Source organism: Caloenas nicobarica, chromosome 7, assembly GCF_036013445.1.
Source record: "Caloenas nicobarica isolate bCalNic1 chromosome 7, bCalNic1.hap1, whole genome shotgun sequence".
Taxonomy (NCBI): domain Eukaryota; kingdom Metazoa; phylum Chordata; class Aves; order Columbiformes; family Columbidae; genus Caloenas; species Caloenas nicobarica.
In genome coordinates, this window is record NC_088251.1 from 17,240,188 (window position 1) to 17,256,860 (window position 16,673).

A 16,673-nucleotide genomic window follows, 5' to 3' on the forward strand; every position below is an offset into this window, starting at 1 on the left:
AAATAGCGCAAATTAGTGCACTATCCATACTGCAGAAGAGGAGACATAATTTAACTTCCTTTCTGAGAAGGAAAAGCTAGTAACATTTAGTATTAAATCGAACCAAAGGAAAGACCTGTCAAGTAAGGAGATTTGATGTAGCTGCTGCTCAAGAGCAGAACTTCACCATTTGCCCAAGGCATCCGAGATGGAAAGAGGCTGACAGAGGGGATCGCTCTCCTCTCCCAATAACTTTAGCCACTTGTACGTTCAGAATTGGGAAGCCACATTATAAATTCAGCCTTTTATATGGACACACTGCTGTCAGCCTGTGGGTACTGTCGTGCTACCCGTTCTCATGACATCTCTCTCCTGCAATACCAGCCTACTCGGGCTGTGCGGGCTGTTGCCAGTACATTTGTGGTATTGTGTCTGAGGGCACCTCGGGATGTTCAATGAACCAAAAATTACCAACAGAAGAAGTAAAATAGTTCAAGCTTACTGATTGTGCTATCCCTTATATTCTTCTTTAATCACACACATAAATCTACACACACTTTTGACTTGGTGTTGCAGTCCATTTTCTGAACAATTACCTCTCCTTGATCTGCTGGACAACCAGATATATTAAATCTTTCCTCACAATTTTGGAAGGGGTATTATTTACTTGAGCTCAAGAAAAAGGCGATAAGATTAATTACATTGCAAATGCATACTTTACAAATGTAGGTATTCATTAGCTTGGGGCTTAAGTTATCTTTTTGCTTGCATGGTGTACGGTGACTCCTGGGGAATAGCAAGGCAGCTCCTCTGGCATCTCTGTCACAGATCTGTCACGCCACTGCTACATTAAAGCTCAGTCCGACAAGATACAAAACTATAGGACTCTGTTTAATGTTCTTTCTATACAGGGCTGGGACCCTAAATCTGGATGTCAAAGTAAAGAAAAAAACCCATGAATGTTACAAGACTTCCAGGGCTATTAAGATATTCCAACATTATTTAATATTATTTTAAATGACGAGTCAGAATTTATGCCCAAACCATTGTAAAATATACATATTTTATAATCCAGGGCTATCAACATAGTACAGGGCAATGCATTTACTCCAGTTGTCAGGCCAGCTTAAGTATTTACTTAGGCTTTATTCTCCAGATTATCTGAACTGCTGTCTGTTCAGTAGAGAATGCAGAGTTAATGAAATTAATGAGAGATTCTGCTACCTTTTATTCTGTTACTTTCAAAGCTCAAAGAAACTTAGACTGTTCAGACACTGAAAGTTGTCCTGAAAATAAGGTCTTGTATTCACTCTTAATTACCCAAGTAAATATTTTTAAAAGCTTAATACATATTATTAGCTATACAGCGCCACATTTGTGCATTGGTAGTTTACAGACAGAACACATGACCGCTTTTCACAGGAAATTACAATTTATACACAATGACGGGACAGAGACATGATTATCAGACAAGGAGTGCAAAATGGCATGCATCTGGTTGCTTTCAACTTATACGTGTTATCTTCCATTTCAACATTATTCAGTAGCTCACAGTGCAGGCAAGCACCTCAGCTCACTCTTACATTTTGTATACACTGAGCTTAATACAATCTTCTGTATTTTCACATTCATAACATCTTTAAACTAATGATTACTGACATTTACATTCAAGTGTAAAATCCAAACTACAAACATTCTTTTTATGTACATTCTTCAAGTTACACAAAGCCTACAAGCTACTCCACTCTTCAATATGCTTCCTTCCAGGAAAAGGCTGCATAAGGTACATTTTAATTAGATTATTCACAGCAATAAAATCATATTGTGCATACAGCAGCAGATCAGTCTCCTGCTGCGGTTGAGTAGCACCTGTCCTCAAATTGTTTCTGATATAGTTCTACTTGCTTACATCTCCCACTCTGCTGAGCTCCAGCAGCAGGCCAGGGCAGCTCGCCAGGCTCAGACACGCTGTAGATGCCATCTTGGTATAATTTCAGGGGTAAAGCTTGCCATGATTAGAAGATAAGTTCTAATCAGAGAAGAAGTATCCTAGAACACGCATGCAGCCCAGACTGGGTGCAGGCCGGTGCTAAAGGGACATCAATGACACTTTGGGCTGATGGGACAATGGGAGTACTCTGGTCATCTCACCGTGGTCAGAGACGTGATGCAGTGTGAGATGAACAGCAACATCTCTGCCTTTGGAGATGACACAGGGAGCATCGGAACTAAACAATCAGCTTGTGGAGATGCCAGATCCAGTTATACGTACAGATTCCTGTGTTCCTAAAATACACTTAATGCTGCGGAACCATCACAATTACTTTCTCTTCCTACAGTTTTATCTGGAAATAAATATCAATCAAATCTGTGAATGGGAGAATTATCTGCATAGATTTTTTTTCTGATTCCTGAAGGTTCACCCTTAACAGGTAAGTGCTGGTGAATGACACTGGTGTCTCACAGCTGCAACAGAGAACTGCACTTGCAGTAAGTGGTCATAAGAAATGCTTTTTTCTCCCTGGTACTGCAGAAGGCTTGCAACGCACAAGTCTTAGCAGGCTAAAAGCTACTGTAATGACAAAGGATTGGGTGTGGAAATGCTGAACTGCGTGACAGCCAACTGACTGCAGAGCACTGATGGGCGCTCATCTGTTGTGACCTTCCTTGGCTCTTGCACACATGTGCAAATCAGCATTTGGGGTGAACCCTGTCTGCTAAACTTACTGCATTCCAAAGCAAGTTGGAAATTTGAAAAATACCAAGTGAACCATTTTTGAACACTAATGTTGTGAAATGTTTACATGTTTCTCGTGTTTTAAACCAGTTTCAACATAGCCTTATCAAGTGCACCACTTAAATAGCTATACAGCAATTTTTTTAAGATTCCTGTCCACTAAAAGGCATTACCTCAAAAATTTAATCTTCAAAGCCCAGTCTCAGCTTTCACTAACTTTTGTCCACACCCACGTTTTCTATATTCGATTTCCCAGATACCATTTTTGCGCATGTTCTGAAATGATTTAGCCTTAACAACAAAAAATGCATTAGTATTGATCTCCTGCATCTCCCTGGAATTCACAACTAGGTCTCCTATTTCTCCCATCACAGGAGCTCATCCTTTACAACAAACTTCACATAAAAAGTACATTCTTCTATGCCACAACTCAGTGGTTAGTGCAAGTTACCAAAAAATGGACTTCCATTTCCATCTTCTATTAGGATTTTCTCAAGCCCATTTTTTACACTTCCCAGGAGGTTGGTAACGTAGGGTGGGGACCTCCTCATTCCCGTCTGTTGAACCTGTTCTAATTTCGTAGAGTAAGCATTCACCACCAAAGGATGTGCGTGTATGAGCCACGTGTACCACAGGACACCCAGCTCCCTGTGTGGGTGGAGCAGGGGCTCGAAAGGGGTCCCCAGTTCCACCTGCTGCTCCAGTGAGAAGTTTACGCATCTTTGGCAGTCGCTAGAAGGCTGCCACGACTCCTGGCTGCCCTTCTGGAAAGAAGAGCCAGGCAGGTGGTGAAAAGCTGTAATAGAAATCTGGAGCAGGAAGCACGTCTAACACCGAGTCAGGTGGTGGCGAATCCTCAGAAATGCGGGATTTAAACTTGGTTATCAATAAGGGCAGTTCACGTACAAGCGCTTACACAATATTCTGAGAAAGCTCAAGCATTTTTTATGGCTAACAGTCACAGTTGAAGTAAATTTGGACAGCTTGATTTTTTCGCAAAAGGTAATAAAGCCAGTGAGTCAAGGTTTACACCAATCCCTAATGACTGGGAGTGGAGAAAAGAGAGCCCTGACGCTGGGGACAAGTGATTTTCCGGGTGGGCTGCAGGCATTGTATTTCTCCACAGAGAGTACTAGCCACTCTTGCCAATGCCAAGGACAAAACCTGTCTCTTGTAACGTCATGAACTGCCAGATACTTCAAGGAGCCCCATTACAAGAGCAGGAATGCCTGCTGACATATATTACGCTGTCAGAATTCAGACTTGACGCTATTTACTGTTCTAACAATCACATTTACTCCTAACCTTTCTAAATGTAACCTTTTGGTGTGCATAAAACAAAAAAAAATGACTGGGGAAAGTACTTTCTCAAAAGCAACACTAAAGCTGCACTAGGCACGATTCAGTCTGGCTGTGGCGATGCTCTGAATTTAGAATTTCAGATTGGATAATTAAAATCCTGTCTTGTGCAAATACTTCTGCCTTTATATTATTACGTTTTCATACACTCAGAGAGCAACAGAGGTGGATCTACCCGAAAGGTGTGGGATGGCACATGGCAAAGTCCTCTGAAACTTCCCCAGAGGTGACTGGGACACTTCTCTAGCAATGCTACTCAGCCTCACTAACCCCAGGCAACTGGAGAGCAGAAAATCACAATTAACTTGTAAAAAAACACGCACAGACTGATAGATGTAACATTACCAGTATGCAAAAAATTTAAAATGAAACAAATTAAGAACTCCAAACATTAAATTCAGATTTTTTATTGTAAACAGAATAACTCTAGCACTCTGTCATACTGGCTGTGTCACATGCACCCAATTCCACATCAACTGCTTAAAATAGCACTTGCAAAAATTACAGTTATGTAATAATAATTTATGGTTTCTTACATAAACTAATTAACAAGCACTAAAATTGAATTACAGTGTATTCTAGGTAGTTTTTTATTGCTTGTAGACACTGCAGCTTTGGATCCATTAAAATGAACCCATTAGTATGCCTGAGTTTATCAAAATTTACTGCTGTATTCAAACTCAGAAACTGTAAAATGCTGGAGAACACTTAAAAGCAATTAAGAGTTGCTGCAAAACTACATGGGTTTCCACATCCAGTCACAGAACTTTGAAATTCTACATATTTTTCCTCTGGAAAACATGATTTGTGAGCTGGTGTTAAACACACTGCCATTCCAATTTATTTATATAATTTGTTAAAATTAGAGTTGATAGTACTTCCATGAATATATATATATCTATTTTTACATACGATAGAAGCCATTTTATTTTACTCACCATAAGAGTGGTATGTTTAAATACTAAATCCCAAAATATATTTTTTTATAATGTTGTCAAAACTTTTAATATATATAATACAAATATTTTTACTAAAGGAAAACTATAAACAAAAGCAAAATGCAAGAGGGTAAAAAGACCATTTTATGTGAAAGATCCATGAAAAATATGGTGAACAGAGACACCTCTACTGTTTTTGCTTATGTTTAATTCTTTTTTTTTCCTCAGACTACAAAAAAAATGCTAGTGGCCTTCCTTGGCAACAGGTCACATCACAACCTACCATCAAGTTTGTTAAAAAGATCTTGAAACACATACTGTTAACCTTTAAAACAACTTTTAAATACACTGTATTTATTCAATTAGAAGAGACTCTCAGATAAATACAATTTAAGGCCCTTGCCCTGTCAAAGCATTCATTCAATTTGGCTTCAGAGCCAGCATAAGAAAGAACATTGATTCACTGACAAGAACAGCCTCATTGAATATTAACCAGGATTCCGACATACGACAACATGTGTGTCACATCAGGGCCTTAATTTCAGGTTCTTTTAATACGAAGCAAACTCTCAGTAACACTCCTGATGAGCAGATTTTATATCTTCAGTGCTCTGCATACTCTATCCTGTCTGAATAATTACAATCAATTTCATGCAATAAACAGGTAGGAGAACTTAGTAATTAGTAAGATGCTCCCTTACTTCTTCCTACCTGGGGGCTGTCCCACGCACCAGACCGCTCTGCAGAAGGCTACGGTAAACTTGGTGAAGATTAGACACCATATATTGTTTTACCATTTTACTAAATTATGCAATATATATACATATAGTACTTCAGCATACTTCTTGATCCTTCTGGGTTTTGTGCAGCCCTCTTAAAAGAAGTAGGAATAAACATTTTGTGATGTAACCTGAAGCACACCCTGCACTACTGCAGAACTGCACACACGGTGCTGTCCCAAACGCCTTCCTAAGGGACCAGAAGGGCCCTCACAGATGTAGCCGGTGTGGCCAATTCATCACAGCACCTGTATCTGACATTCACCTGCTCTTGAGTCAAGAACTAACACGTGCTTAAAGGTATGTGCACCAGTAAGTACTTCGCTGGACCAAGACCTGACATAACAAATGAGGCAAAACAGACCGAGTTCTTCATCAGTACATGCGCAACTGAAAACAAAAAATGACACCAAATACAGTATTTTATATACCAAATGGAAACAATTCACAGTAACACAAACACTGAACAGGATGTTGACAGTATCACAAGACTGCGACAACACTTTCGATAACAAAATTAAGATGCACTATTAAAGTGTTTCCAGCATTTTACTAGTTTTGATACAAAATGTCCCCAAATTTGTATAGAAAGATTAAAATCATGCCCGTATCTTCAATTTTTCTCATTAAGATAATTCTCTCACGACTGTGTTGCCAAATTTCCTTTTTTTCCCCCCACTAGTCTTCATAAAACTTAAATAGAAAATATGTTGGTTGCATTAAGGATCAATTAAAAAAAGTATCATTCAACATGTCACTTCAAAAAAATGTGAAAGTCTCTATTTTTAAGAAAAATTGTTGACCCCCATCCCAAAAAGGACCTACTTGTCTCACCCACTCCAGGCCCCAATAAGATAATTATTGGGATACTAAATGGTGTTCCTCAGGGACAGTAAGGATATTTCAAGCAATTTTGTTTGCTCTGGAGGGTTATTTTATCAACATGAAAATTTGAAGGGATATACTATTTAAAAAATATACTGCATCTACAAGTTTATTATTATTTTTGTTTCAGTTGATTTTGGTTTTCAATAGGTTGTCTGTAATATAAATGACACATGACCACAACTGATTCTGATACAGTCTCTATCCCTAACACACAGCTAATATCAAATGAACCAAGAAGGAATTTGGGACTTTCGTAACAAACAGAACCATTCATCCCAATCATCTTTAATAATTTTGTTCATCATGAAGTCCCCTGAATCCATGTCAGTACTGATCGTTTGCCTTTTTTCATCCATGGGGGTTCTTCACAGTTTTGCAGCCATGAAATTGATATGTGGTTTCACCAGTGGAAACAGTGGCAGACTGCGCTTGAATTCTGTCATATTTTCAATCACACTTGGCTGCAAAGAAGTGTACGCAAGAAAAAGTCTGCTCAATATCTTTAGTCAGAAAAGGGAGAAATTCCTTGCTTTTCATTTTAACTTTTGCTACAGCTACACATAAACACATTTTTCTTGCTCTGTTCTACAGTATTAGTGATTGTCACCCTTTACAAAACCAGAACAGTGATTCACATTTCATTATTACAGATCCCCCAAAATACAGTTTTATTTCTTATGAAATAAATGGTTTCGTATTTACATAATTTAAAACAATAGCTATAATGCAGTAATTGCATTACTAATAATGGCAGGAACTTTTGCAAATGCAGAGCTCCTCTTTTCATTTCACGATCTACTTCTACATCCAACCTATCCTTTGAATATCAGAGGTAGGATCATATAAACAATAGCAATTCAATATGCTCTTCTTTTTAGTTGCACTAACAAAGTAACTTTTTAATATTTCAGTCATAATGGCTAATATATCCACTTATAATTCATACAGAAATTTCCACCCATGGTGATTATTTCCCTGTAAGGACTGAATAAGAACACAGATCTGCTGCTGCATTGTGAGAAGTTAATTATCTATTGGGACAAACATTACTATCCTTCTTCAAGAAAATTAATTTAATGTCCAATAAGGGCCCAGTGTTATCGTATCTAACCACACAGTGAAATCTGTGATACTTGTATGAACAGAATTTGTCAAATTGCTTCCTCCACAGGTTACACGTTGACAGGAATGTGCATTAATATTTTATCCTTTAAAATCATGACCAGATAGTTGGGTTTGTTGGTTTTGGTTTGGGGCTGATTTGTTTTGGTTTGGTTTTTTTTAAACAAATATGATATATTTGTTGATCTTTCTCTTGGCACTTGAGAGATCCAATCATATACAATCAGTATTTTCAGACAACGATAATCTGTATTTTACTCCATAGTCTAGATACTCAGTTGAGTTTACTACTACTATTAGCTTTCATTTCAATGGAATAGAAGGAACAAAGGTAACAGGACAGACTGTTAAAAAGAAAGAAAAAAATGAGGAAAAAATCCCTGTTGTTATACAGGATGACAACATCTATGGAAAAAAAGCTGAAACGTCAGCCCCACAACATCATTAATTTTAAGAAGTTTGTTTCTCCCTCCAAATTTATATTTAACGATACTAAACTTCCATATTAAGAATACAGCCTGGCATTTTTTGCGTGTTATTTCTTTTTACCTGTGGTAGTGGTGGTGCTGGTGCCAGGTTCACATCATTTTGGCATGGAAATTCTCCAACAACAGGGCCTATTTAACATCATCAGAATTAATTCAGGACCACAATTTAATCAGTACCTTTTACATAATAAACTGTCTTATAAGACAAGTATCTATATAAAGCACATGTTATTAATTTTAAAGGATCTCTAAATAAGATTTTGCTTTTATACTCCATGGCTGTCTTTTGAAAGAGTTTAATCCATCATTTGACTTAAAAACATGTGCTGAGGCAGTGGCTTTTGTTCATTTTACTTGCACATGAAGAAAACGTAGAAATAAAAATTACTAATCTACTGATCAATGAATACTCAAAACTGTTTCCCAGTACAAATCATGAGAACAGTAGTAAATGTCAGTGGTGTATCACAACAGGAGCAATGCCACAACAGCACATCTTGCCTACAGAGGCCTGCAGGTTACTCTGTAGGCTCTGTGTACCAAAATTCTGGATGACAGCCCCAAGTCTTCCCCGCCTGTCCCCATGCACACCATACTCCAGCGCCCCCAAACTTCTTCCTGCATCCAACCTGCTTGTCCGTAAGAACTTCTAGTCTTAAATTCCTTAAACCTCCCTTCTACCTCCATACTCAAATTTCAACCCTAAACTTCACCCTGTGAGTTCAAGGGCTTCCCCCTCCTAAAATCCCAGGTATCTCTACCCTACTGCTTCTTGTTCTTTTCCGTTCCCAGGGAAAGTGGTGTGTCTGCGTGCAGGAGGAAGGGTACCTGCACTTGGAAGAATGCTCATCTGGACTCACAGGAAATGCACTGAAGTCCCAATTTCTCCTTCATGGCAGAAGAGAGGCCATATGACAGATTAAAGGGTTTAGGACTGGGGAGTATGTGGAGAGAATACCTTGCTATAATTTCTGGAAGAGTCACCACTTGCTAGATTGTCTCCCATGCTCACCCTTGTCTTGGGAACATCCCATTGCAAGCAACTAACAAACCACTCTGCCAATGGAGTTACTACATTTTAAAAAGTAGGGAGAAGTATTACAGCTATTTCTACTTAGCAATGATTAGTCATGAAAACTGGAAGGATGCTTTGAAGCAAGTCTTCCTTACTCAGCTGCAGTGTTACAATTTCCATAGTACCATAAAAATCAACCATTCTGAGACTGGAAGGAGTTTCATGACAGGCACACAGCTATCTGCAAGCCTTTAATATTCCTGATTTTGCAAACAGTTACATGTTGGAATTTAAGTCCAGTACAAACTGGTGAAAAATCCGCACAAAACACCACAGAAGTTTTTCCTCTCAGTTTATTTATATTAACCAGGAACACTCTTAACCTTTTCCTTCTTGAATTCTAAAATGGAACAACAAGGTTTACAATGCAGAGCTGATCTAGATTATTTGAAAATTAAACCTAAATAAACTTTTACTTTCTGTAGTTTAAATATAATGTTTGACATTCCCAGAGGGTTGGGGTTTGTTTTTGTTTTTCCTTTCAAAGGGCTTGAATAAAATTGTGGACATGCATTGCTTGGCAGCAAAAAACCCACCCTCAATGTACTGATAAGTGAAAATCCTAATTTTGTTTTTCCCTGTAGGACTGTTACAGAGGTTTATGTTTGTTTTAAATTATCCCATTGAAAAAAGAAGTGTTATTTTAAGGCATATTGTTTTAATATCAATATACTTCAGAATGGCTGAGGAACTTGGCCACAAACATCAATCAGAAAATTTGAAGCACCCGTGTGGAAAAAAAAAAGCTATGAAAAGAAATACTTTTTTCTCTGAAAGGTATATAATCTCTAGAGCTGAGTTTTTCTTATAGTGCATTTGCATAATACATGGCTTTTTTTAACTACGACTTGCTTGAACAGGAATTGATTAAATACTATATTCAGCACAATACTTACAGGAATCCATTTCCCTTGCAAGGACATGTACTGATACCTTGTGTCTTCTGGGAGCATCTATTGCCAACAGCACCTACAGTAAAAAACACCAGGCCCTTCAGGTGTGAGAAGAATGACAGCATATAAATTTTAATTTAAGCTTTAAAATGAGGGATGAATTCTGGGATGCCCATTCAAACATCATTAAAGGTCATCCCTACAGTACTTCTAATCATTTCACAATCAAGTTAAGAAATTCATGTACTGTTTGGGAATCAGAAAAACTGGAAGTAATAGGAATTCAGCCATTAACTGTCATAGTATCAGGAACGCAACCTAAACTCTCTGCAGAATTTTCAATCCCTAGCAGTCTTCTGGAAGCACGTTACCCTGAACACATTTATCAAACTCAGCTGACTAGCTCACCAATCTAGCCAGTTACTTCTGCTCTGGAATACTGGATAATCATGTATTGAGCATTAGTGTAAGCAAAATAGTATAGGTTCCTACAAAAAGAGAATGTGGATACTTGTTCGAGTTATCATTTATTAAACAAAGGCTGCTGGAATTCCATTTACTAAGTTTGTATTTGCTGCATATCTCTACCCATGCTATCGTACTATTTAAAAAAAAAGTGAAAAAGACAAGACAGAGTACAAAAGAGAAACCATTTTGAAAGACATTACCCCCCCCCCCAAGAGAAAAAAACCATATAGATACACACATACCCATGCTTCTTCATGGGCAGAGATTTTTGCATCCAATAATAAGTTCCACATACATCCATCTACATTATTTTTTCAAAGTATTCCCTGAGCTATTAGGTGCTCCATAAGTAATAAAACAATATGTACACTTTGCAATATAGTGAATTATCATTGCCTATGAAATTTTAAAAAATAGAAAGAATGAGGCCCAACTTGTTTTTTGGTTTGGTTTGGTTTTTTTTTGGGGGGGAACCTCCCTAGTATTTCAATTGCTTATATTAGATATCTATCTGTCAACTTCATGCTGCGTTGTAATGTACAATTATTGCATCATGATGCTGTTCCTTTGTCCTGCCTAACTATGAGGGGAAAAAAAAAGGTGCTGATTTACAGTGAACAAAACTTTAAAAATATCTGTTTCATTCACAATTCATGCACACAAAATGAATGGAATCAGGTACTGGTTGAAGAAAAAAATAAAAGAACAAGTGTACAATTTTGGCCAAGCTCAGTCATAAAGCAGCACAATTTTATTAGTAAAGAAAGGATAAACAAGACAAGAAAAGAATAAGAGATGGTAAAAACAAAACCACACACAAACAACAAAAAACCAACACCACCACCCACAAAATAAACAAAGAACACCACCACCAAACCAAACAACAGAACCCCCTCCAATACTTTTCCACAATGTTTACAGTATGCTGGCTGTCATTAAACTAATTAAGATTCGGGAAACACAATTACAATTGATGCAGATACCTTAATAATATCATCTACCTGAAACAGGTGTATGCTTTCATAGTTCACACAAACAATATCCAGTTATATCTGCATCTCTTCCCAAGTTACATTTTAACTACATGACTAACTTACCTTGTAGAACTGTATAATATCGTCCTTGGTCAGGGTCTTCAGATAAGCCACTTCGATGTTATCTGCACAACAGTAAAAATTAGAACAAGTCTGCAAATCATAGCTGGTTACTAGCACACTACTTATTCAAAGTATTTTTCTTTCAAATTCAGGTGCTGTAATTGACTGCAAATACGATTTTCATTCTTAACTTTCAAGCTAGTACTTGCCTCACTAAAAGTGTCACTGGAAACTTGGCAGAAAATTACACTTCAGTAAATCTATTTGATTTGACTTACAAAAAAATGCATGTTTGAAGGATACTGATTGCACTGTCTGTTATTCAGTAGCTAAGATAGATATGCCTGCTTCTGTATATTATCTTCAAATCAATATTACACATTTCTAATGAAGACTGATTATAGATGGCTTTCATTCACAGTTAAGAGAACAGGATGGTAGGATGCACTCTGGCAGGAAGTACTTTTAAATAAATGTAAGGAATGGTGGTACGTCGCACCAGTTCAGAAAAAATCACCTTTAATATAGCTGGGAACAATGTGTCTCAGTAGCTACATCACTTCATATGAATCAAGTCGTAATGAATTAATCATGCGGTATCATTGCTGCCTAAGCGGGACTGTTTTGTGTTGTAGGCATGCTTGCTTTTCTTGGGGTTAGCAGGAAGATCAAAAAAGAAATATGTGCAAGAGAGCAAATATGCAGCTAACAAGCCTGTAAGGCAGGCTGTAAGTAATTAATATGAAGTTCTACATGGATGGAATAAAAAAGAATAAACAAAATACAGTTTGAAAGACTAGATGACATTTGGAAGAAAAATTTTAAATGGAAGTAAAACAATAAAAGTAATAATAACAATGTAAAAACGTGAAGAAAAAACCCTTTCACTTCTTAAGGCTGGAATATGAATTTCTGATTTTGAGAATTCTAGTAATATTAGAATCATTAATGAAATAAAATTACTAGTGGGCAGAGGGGAATTAAAGATATAAAAGTCAAGGGAAACAATAAATTGAGTGAGATTTAGACATGAAAGTCACGGCTACAGCTAGCAGTTAGAAATTCCATAGAAATAATATAGATCCAAGTACAGTAAAAACAGAAACACAAGTCAGAGAAAAATTAAACTGTTTCAGACACAAAAAAAAGTACGTGAGGGGATAAGTTTCCACATCACTCCTTATACTCAGGCATGAAACCTTGGCAGTAGTTCTCATTCTCTCTCAAGACCAAGCTAGATGACAATTCAAAGTTCTTCGTTATTTAAACAGTTCAGTTAGTCATTGTCGACCAAAAAGACTGTATTTGCTACCATGGAAGGCCAGCATTGTGCATGTAAAGTGGAAGAGAAGTCACAGGATACTGAATGAGTTTTCTGTAGGAAGCACATTATGCATGGAAGATGGGAAATTATAGCTGTGAATAAGAGTTGAGACATGAAAATGTGAAAAGCTGATCTGTACCTAAAACTTTATTTTTAATGTTAGAAACTATATTACTAATATATCTCAGAATTTGGACTAAAAGTGTTCAAAATGATGAAAAAGGGAAAAATACAACTTAAATACTATGTAGGACCACAATGTAAATAACTGTCCATCCATTTTCAGTAATAACACTAGATGTTTGATCTCAGTTGGTCTTCTACAAGCTTCTAATCTTCAAAATATCATGGACAAAAAAACCTCCCAGAATTCATGTTTCTTCAAGCCTACTCTAAGCAGAGACAGGTCACATGTTAGTTAGTCAAGATCCCTGCTGCTGCCTCTGCCGTGGGTCCCTCAGAGGAGCTGCACAACGGGAAGAGGAATAGGGTTGATACAAATGTGGGCACCAGCAGGAGTGTCCAGTGTGTCTGAATGCGTCTCGGTCAAGTATCAGGCACATATGTAACACAGACTTTTGACCACCACAGAAAGAAATTTGAGCTCCTGTGACATCAACATTTGCATTCACACCACTTCCAATCCTTGACCTACTCTATGTCTCCCTGAGGTCAGTGAAGCTTTCACACCCCCCGGCATACGGTGAACATCAGGAACACGCTTATCCTCCAACAGCTCCCATGGCACCGAGAGCACAGGCTGCACAAATGAGGTATTTTCTCAGGGCAGAAGGAAAAAAATACAACTTACAGTCACAAATCACAAAAAAATATATTAAACTATGCACAGACTGTGTAAAAGTTTAAGTCATTCCCAAATGAATATGATACTCAAGAGTCACAAGTGTAGCCAAACTACAGCATTCAGTTTTAAAGGAATTATAATTTGTCTTACCTCTGTCAAAGTTATACTGCTGAGAAATGATTTCTCCCCAATATTTAGCACATTCTGCAGACAGCTTCTTTGGTTTGTCTAGACGACGAATTGCTAAAGCTTGGATATGTTTCTGGAAGGCCTCTTCTGTCATATCTTCTATGCATTTCTCCATAGTTTTTAAGAACGCTTCAACTCTGCTTTCTAAATAGTGTGGTGGCTTTTCAGACTGGATAATAAATCGCAGTCCTTGTATGCCATTTGCCCGACGTGGACCACTGAACACAATGTAACCTTGGCAAAACAAATTAAAACAAATTAAAAGAAATCCTTTGTTCCAGCATTAAATTTGCCAAACACAGCATGTTTGACAGGAATGCAATTTTATGCTAAGTTTAAATCTGTATTATAAGTGAAATATGCAGGTTTGAAAAATACGCCCCTGTATTTTTTTGAAACACCTTTATTTTACTGAAATAAATATCAGTTCAGGGGAGGGTGAGGAGGAGATGAGGAACACCAAGACACAATAAAAGGAATTCTGTCATCGGGATTAGGTAACCAGAAATTAAGCTGTACTCTAGTGCTTCAGGAGACTCAACTCTAGGAACTTATTATTATTTTTTCATAACGTCTAATCCCAATTATCTTTGCTGCAATGTAAGACCTCTATTTCTTATCAATTAGACACAAAGAAAATATTATTCCCTTCCTTTTTGTTGCAGCATTTTACTTATCTGAACACCCAAGCTTTTTTTCAGTCGTCTTCTCTTTTTTTGGTAACTAATTTGTCACAGTTCAGTCTTTTAAATGCTGTTTTATAGCTCTCTAATCGTTCCTTGATGCTCATGTTGCTTCTGGATACAGTATTTCACAGTCCATACCTGAACAATACAGAAGTATTTTCTGTGTGAATCTTGGAAGCTCCCATTTATACACCCCAGCGTTTTACGCAGCGGCGTGGCACTGCTGTATTACGTTCTACTTCTGATCCACTGTAACCCGTAGATTGCTTTCTACAAAACTGCTGCCTCGCCAGTTGCTTCCTACCTTGTATCTGTGCCATTGATTATTCCTGCCAAACTGTTGCTACCAAATTGCGTCTTATCTTCCTTCAAGTCCTGTTTCCAAAATGTCAAACTAATTTTGAATTCTATCTTCCCACACACTTGCAGCCTCTCCCAGCTTAGTATTATCTCAAGATTTAGTATATGTACTCTTCTATCATCCAGAGTTTCGATGAAAATACTAAACAGCACTGGATCACAATAGAGCTCTGCATAACACCATTTTTCTCATGAACTGTTCTTCAGTCATGACTTTCCAGATGGTCTTGCATCCAAATGTGTAGCATTTCCACCTAGATGCTCTAGCTTGTTTGAGAATTTTACATGCCTTTTGTACTACCAAGAAGAGACATATGACATCATCACTTCCATCCGTACAGCCAAACTCTATAAAAAAATTAGCTTAGTTTGACCTGAGTTTGTCCAGTAACAGTCTCTCAGTTATCTTCTATGAATTTAGAACTGGTCTAATAACTTACTCCATATTTTCCGGGAACTAGAATTAAGCTGACTGATCTGTAAATTCCCTGCTCTTCTCTTTCCTTTTTTAAGGAAAGATACAGCATTTACCCATGTTTATTTTTCCAGTACCTCATCTATCATCCACAAATTCTCAGTTATAAGATTTCTAATTCCAGGATTGCATAATTTTGGGGTTTTTTAATGTAACATAGAGTTCATCATGCCTGAAGTCTTTAAAAGCTTCTAATTAACCTGAACAGCCTTTAATCTGTTATTTTTCTGTTCAAATGTAAGCCTTGGACTTTGATCGCTGGTACTTATTTTGGAAATCATCTGGTCACGGTTGATATTTCAAGTAAAAACTAACAAAGCCATCCTAAAACATACTGTCTTTTTTTCCCCCCACCATTGACAACTTTTCTCTTCCTCTTTCTTGTACTGCTAAGTATTTATTTAATGAGTTCTTGTTACTACTTTGACTGTTTATAGCAGTTACGCAGTGCTGGACACAGTTAACACAGTGCTGGACACCTCCTCACTGGCCCTCCCCCTCCTCATCATCTGTTACCTCCAGTTTCTATAGGAAACCTGCCACCAGCACATTCCAAAATCCTGCTAAATAACCTGGGTCCTGCCCTATTTTCAACGTATCTAGATAGTTAAAATCCCTTTGATCAAGATGCTATAGCTGATTCTGCTAGTTGCTCATAAGAAGTCTAATCTTGCCTGATCCCCCCAGTAGTTGACAGTCATCACACTGAGACATGCCCCTGCCTGTCACCTTTGCAAAAACTTCTCTTTCTCACCAGTGCTTCAGTCATGCAAACCATCACACAAGGCTCTGTCTCTCCTTATCATCCTGTTTTGAGTAACCTTACCAGCTCTCAGGCTTACTGGTTCAGGTAACAATTATTTGTACTTATTGGTGAACAGCTATATTCTAAAAAAGCCTGAACTGTATTTAGGTCTTCACCAACATGGCAGTTTACCATTCCCCATGCAGCACTATTCCTAAGCTAGGGCTTGTGAATCATCAAGTGCACCTGGAAGGAGGATCACAAGT

At 37.6% G+C, this 16,673-nt stretch overlaps 1 protein-coding gene across 4 annotated transcripts in view; it reads right to left on the reverse strand.

Moving 5' to 3' along the window:
• Nucleotides 1-4,466: 4,466 nt before the first annotated feature.
• Nucleotides 4,467-16,673, reverse strand: part of IDE (insulin degrading enzyme) — a 66,222-nt gene continuing 54,015 nt past the window's right edge. For all 4 annotated transcript variants that reach the window (XM_065638598.1, XM_065638600.1, XM_065638597.1 and 1 more), the window contains exons 21-25: nt 14,103-14,375; nt 11,824-11,885; nt 10,262-10,334; nt 8,352-8,419; nt 4,467-7,141 (exon numbers count right to left, since the gene is read on the reverse strand). In XM_065638598.1, coding sequence (XP_065494670.1) covers nt 7,046-7,141; nt 8,352-8,419; nt 10,262-10,334; nt 11,824-11,885; nt 14,103-14,375 — 572 coding nt within the window. In that variant the 3' untranslated portion in view covers nt 4,467-7,045. The remainder of the gene's footprint in view (nt 7,142-8,351; nt 8,420-10,261; nt 10,335-11,823; nt 11,886-14,102; nt 14,376-16,673) is intronic.